Consider the following 4731-nt stretch of genomic DNA (forward strand, 5'->3'; position numbering starts at 1 on the left):
ACCCATCTTCCTCCTTTATCCAAATCATACACCAGAATATATATGAAACAAAGTATGTTTCAAGTTGAATGTTAGAGAATTCATGTTGATTTGAAAATCGTCGTGTTTCGAACGTGTTCATTTCACATTGACTGGAAATTCATTTCAACTTGAACGGGAAGTGGTGTAGTATTTCCCAGGATCGTCCGAAATTTGTCACGATCGTCCAAGTACTGTATACTACCGGTTAATTGAGTTTGGATTATCATTTTTAAGACATTCCTCCGCGAGGGCCGACACTAGAACCACATGTTATGGAACCGCTTCGCCAATTGTAACGCGCCTGCTCGACCAGGGGCGGTGTGTAATCTTCGGTTTTTACTTCGCTCAACGCTTCATACCTCGTGCTTCGACCGATCTTCTTCGAAGTTCGGTCCTCGTCTTCGTACGCAGCCCTTGTTATCCGGATTCCCCAGGGGAGGGACGGATAAATCCTTGCGGAAATAATCCGGGGAAGCCGGGTATCGAACCCACGACCTTTGAGTTAAGAAACCGATGCTCTAACACCTGAGCTATTCCCCCCCCTACTGTATACTACCGGTAGAGTATGGGTATTTGGGAAATATTATTATTCCCATTCATGCAACTTGCTTTGATTGGCTAAAAGCATTTGAGTAAAACGACTAGGTTACTTTGCAAGTCCGACTGCCGATTGTGGCACCAGGCTTCGGACTTCATATATCTTTGAAATAATAATCTAGATAAGATAGAAAAAATAGTCTATTTCTTATGTGACGTTGGATGTAATAATCTATTTTCAGGGCTGGTAAATATCGATACCTTATTTTCAAGCTTCGGCTAAGAAGGATTCATTGGTCATGCGCCTGTTGGACCCTGGCACAGTTACAGTCCCCAGTACGCCGTTGAGGTACGCGGATGAACTTTTGGCTCCAAAACGTCGCCGAATGGGACCTACATCAAGCAAGTACAGATGCTTGAAGTTTGTCGTTCCAACGAGCAACATGGTTGAGCGGTTCTTCAGCGTATCATGACAGACCATAGAAAACACTAATTGCACAATCTTTTAGCAATTTATTGGGTAATATTGGAAAATGTGATGGTTTCGACCACTCCCTGTACCTACTCCACAGTACCTACTCCGAAGTAATATATTTGAACAATTATCGATATTTTGCAGTAGCAAACAATTATTTGTTTTCGAGGTCGTCGAATATCGTGAAATCTATTGGCCGAGACGCCATTTTAGATAGTCGCAATATATAATATATCCTGTTGATGCCACTGGCACCAAGAGGCGGTGAGTTTGATCGTAATACTTAGTTGAGATCATAGTGCCCATGTGTGTCATAACGTTAGCTGTGCTGTCTACTAACCGTCGTCCTGCCGCTGCTGACCCGCCACGAATCCTGTGCATCGACCAATGTGGTAAGTCCACAGCGCCTTGTTGGTCAAACTACTCTACAGCTGATAACACAGCGGTATCATGTAGAAGTGTGACAAGAATGATGGCCACGACGGAAAGATGTTCAAGAAACACGTTATATATATTTCACGAATCCGCTCATTCCTGGAAACAATAATATATATATATATATTAGCGGCATTTGATCTACCTGGTGCAAACACAATACCAACTAACCGAACAAGACGCAGCCCTGTTTTGCTCGTATGGTGACAGTGAATAATATGATGGAAAAGAAATATTTTGGCGTGCTTGAACTCTGCGTCGACACCAGCCGACCCCACGGACCTCGTCCACCAGGCGCGGCCGATTGTGCATGTAACAGATACGCAATTTTTTTACCTAATTGTTTCGAAGGATAGTGCTGAAATATACATCACAAGACCATGAAACTGGTACATACATTCGTGGGATTTTGGGTGTTTTGGACGGAATAGTTTGGATGGAAAAAACGGTCATACACCACATTTTCACAACTATATTATTGTACCAAGGGCCCGTCTGGATGCCACCCACGAATATTATGGGATATTGGAATATTGAATAAAAAACATTTTTCGACATTGCAGGAAATCCTTGGGTTTCAAGATCCAAGAATGATTTTACAGTAGGTGGTGTGTCTGGATGGCCATAGAATAAAAGAAAGTTCGGAAATGAACAACCAATCAGAGGACAGTTCAGACGTCCAAATTTGAAGCCGTCTCTGTCATTTGGCGCGCAACTCCAACGCAAGATGGACGACGGAAGGGCCAGTTGGGACGACGAGAAAGACTTCACCTGGATGAAGGAAATGATTCACCAGGTGCATGTGCTGGGCAAGCATGCCAACAGTGGCTTCAAGCGAGAAGCTTGGCATGCCGCAACAACGAAACTCAACTCCGACCGCTGTCAGCTACACGAAAGAACAAGTCAAGTCGAGAAGCGCCGAGATGAAGAAGCAATACGCGCAGGTTTCACATATTATGAAGACGTCCGGTATAGGGTTCGAGGCGGCAACGTGGCCGGTTCATTTCCTTGGATGGGTCGTGGGCGCACGCGAATGAGCCATCGACGTAGGAAAGCAATCACGATGGCCTTTCTCATTCTGAAATGCCCCACAATTCAACGCGCAATGTCAATATCGTCAAAATATTCTACTCATGAGTAGAATATTATTTCTTGTGGTTTTCACGATATTTCTGATAAAATTATGGAATATAACTTGGTCAAGAAGTGGCATCCAGACACGCCAAATTGAGGTCGCTGAGATTCTTGAATATTTTGCAAAATTATCGCGATATTTCTCAATAAAAGTGGTATCCAGACAGGCCCTAAATGATTTGCTGAATGAGAACGTTTTTTTTTTTATTGTAATTCGACCCGGCGACGCGTACGAACCGGTGATATTGCAAGGAAAACCAGGTAGCGCTAAACCTACACTGGTTCACATATGCTTCTGAACCGCACTACAAGCTTTGTTTTCGACGCTAGACTTAGCAAAGCACGGCCATAGTTCTCTTGCTATCCAAGGCTTGATAAATCTCATCCAAAACTATGGCAACTATTGTTGCACCAATATTCTCTCACTAGTACACCAAGAAATAATACGAATATTATTTAATGTAGAATCCAACTATTATTCTGCGGGGTTGCTCCAAGGAAACGAAATTCATTAGAAGACCGGAATTGTCGTACAGTATTTGGTGCCATTCCACGTCATTCTTGCGTTTTCCATTTCAGGGTTAATCAAAATATATGCATCGTTATTCCGGCGAGCAATATTGCCACAAAAAGTTGACACTAATTGTAACGGTAGCGAGCTTCACAGAGTAAATTGGAAAGTGATTAGATTGTCGTCTTAAACTACTAACTACGAAAATGTATACTATACTAAACTACATGAAGTAAATGTTCTTTCTCTACGGCTTCTTCAACGGCCTTGCCCGCTAATGGTGCGACAATCTTTAGCTTGTTCGACAGTCTTGCCATCGTTCTCTTAACGATGCGACAAGCTGTATTCTTGGTCGGCAACCTTGCCATCATTACACTAATCACTAAGTACTCAGAGCTACAAGTAGTTCACACATAACTGTCCGTACAAAATCCAGTAAAATCCAATTAATCTTCTGCACATTCTTCCAGAAGTCACTTCAAATGGCATTGCTGGTACCGGTAGTGGGGCTGCCGATGCGGCACACACAATTCGCAAAATATTAACGGTATTTGTGGTATAAATTGTTCTAGTATTAATAATATATTTCGAAGTACCAATGTAACACATGCAACCATTAACAGCGTTCAAAGTATCCAAATCACATATAACGTTACCGGTAAACACCATCTAATGTGTAAATTTTAAGTTGAAATCGCTGGGAATCGAACCCAGGTCTGTCAGCAGCCGCGCTTCCACTGCGCCACAGCGTCCTGTTCGTGAACAACTTTCTATCGCGGCCATCTTTCTTGTCACCCTTCTACAGAATACCGCTGTTTCATGAGCTGTAGAGTAGTTTGACCTACACGACACTGTAGCCTTACCTCATCGGTCGATGCACAAGATTCGTGGCGAATCGGCAGCGGGTCCGCGGCAGGTCGATGGTTGGTAGGTAGCACAGGAAATGTTATGACACACATGGGCTCTATGATCTCATCAATGTATGATGATCAAAGTCATCGCTTCGCCCATCTGCACGCCAGCACCTCTTGGCTCCACCATCGGCAGTAGGGATTGGACTTTTGTAGGTACATCTAGGTTGGGGTGGCATTAATACAGTCTACCTCACTCTACTATTAATACTACAGTAGTATGCATCAAAATTTACTGTACATATTTTAATAATACTTCCTCTGTTATGTATCAATTGCAAGCGGGAACAGTTGGTATACTTCTAGGCCTCTGATTGGCAAAAAAATTAGTGGATTGGGACCACTGGGTTCCGTTCTTGACGTCCGTATTTTTGCTTGAATTATATATTCAATTTCGACGTTTTATCGACATACGAAAATTCACTACAAAAACCAAGGCAAATTTGACGTTTTTCAAGCTTTCTGATGTGAAATTTGACAAGACGTTCAAGACTATCCAGCGTTTTATGCACGTTATCATCGATGCCAAAGGGGACAATAGGTACAAGATGCCGCGGAGCAAGGTGGCGGATGAAGTCGAAGTGGCACTTGCACAGACTTCGAGACTTAAGGAAGACGATAGATTAGAAGAAGTGTCTAACCTGCTCGGCGATGGGTTGTTTAATTCTATTAAATTAAGATTCCTATTACTTGCACTTTGTATACCT

The 4731-nt window shown here is 42.8% G+C and overlaps 1 protein-coding gene and 1 pseudogene across 2 annotated transcripts; one reads left to right on the plus strand and one right to left on the minus strand.

The window, feature by feature from the left end:
* Nucleotides 1–488: 488 nt before the first annotated feature.
* On the minus strand, nt 489–561 carry H257_17832 (annotated as a pseudogene). The gene has a single exon. The product of its transcript is annotated as a tRNA-OTHER (tRNA).
* A 1634-nt stretch (nt 562–2195) lies between these two features.
* Nucleotides 2196–2505, plus strand: H257_17833 (hypothetical protein; the record flags this gene model as incomplete). The annotated part of the gene is made up of 2 exons (XM_009846776.1): nt 2196–2412; nt 2444–2505. 2 exons carry the CDS (start codon nt 2196–2198, stop codon nt 2503–2505), a joined length of 279 nt encoding a protein of 92 aa, XP_009845078.1.
* Nucleotides 2506–4731: the final 2226 nt, after the last annotated feature.

The sequence above is a fragment of the Aphanomyces astaci genome, assembly GCF_000520075.1.
Source record: "Aphanomyces astaci strain APO3 unplaced genomic scaffold supercont1.122, whole genome shotgun sequence".
Taxonomy (NCBI): Eukaryota; Oomycota; class Saprolegniomycetes; order Saprolegniales; family Verrucalvaceae; genus Aphanomyces; species Aphanomyces astaci.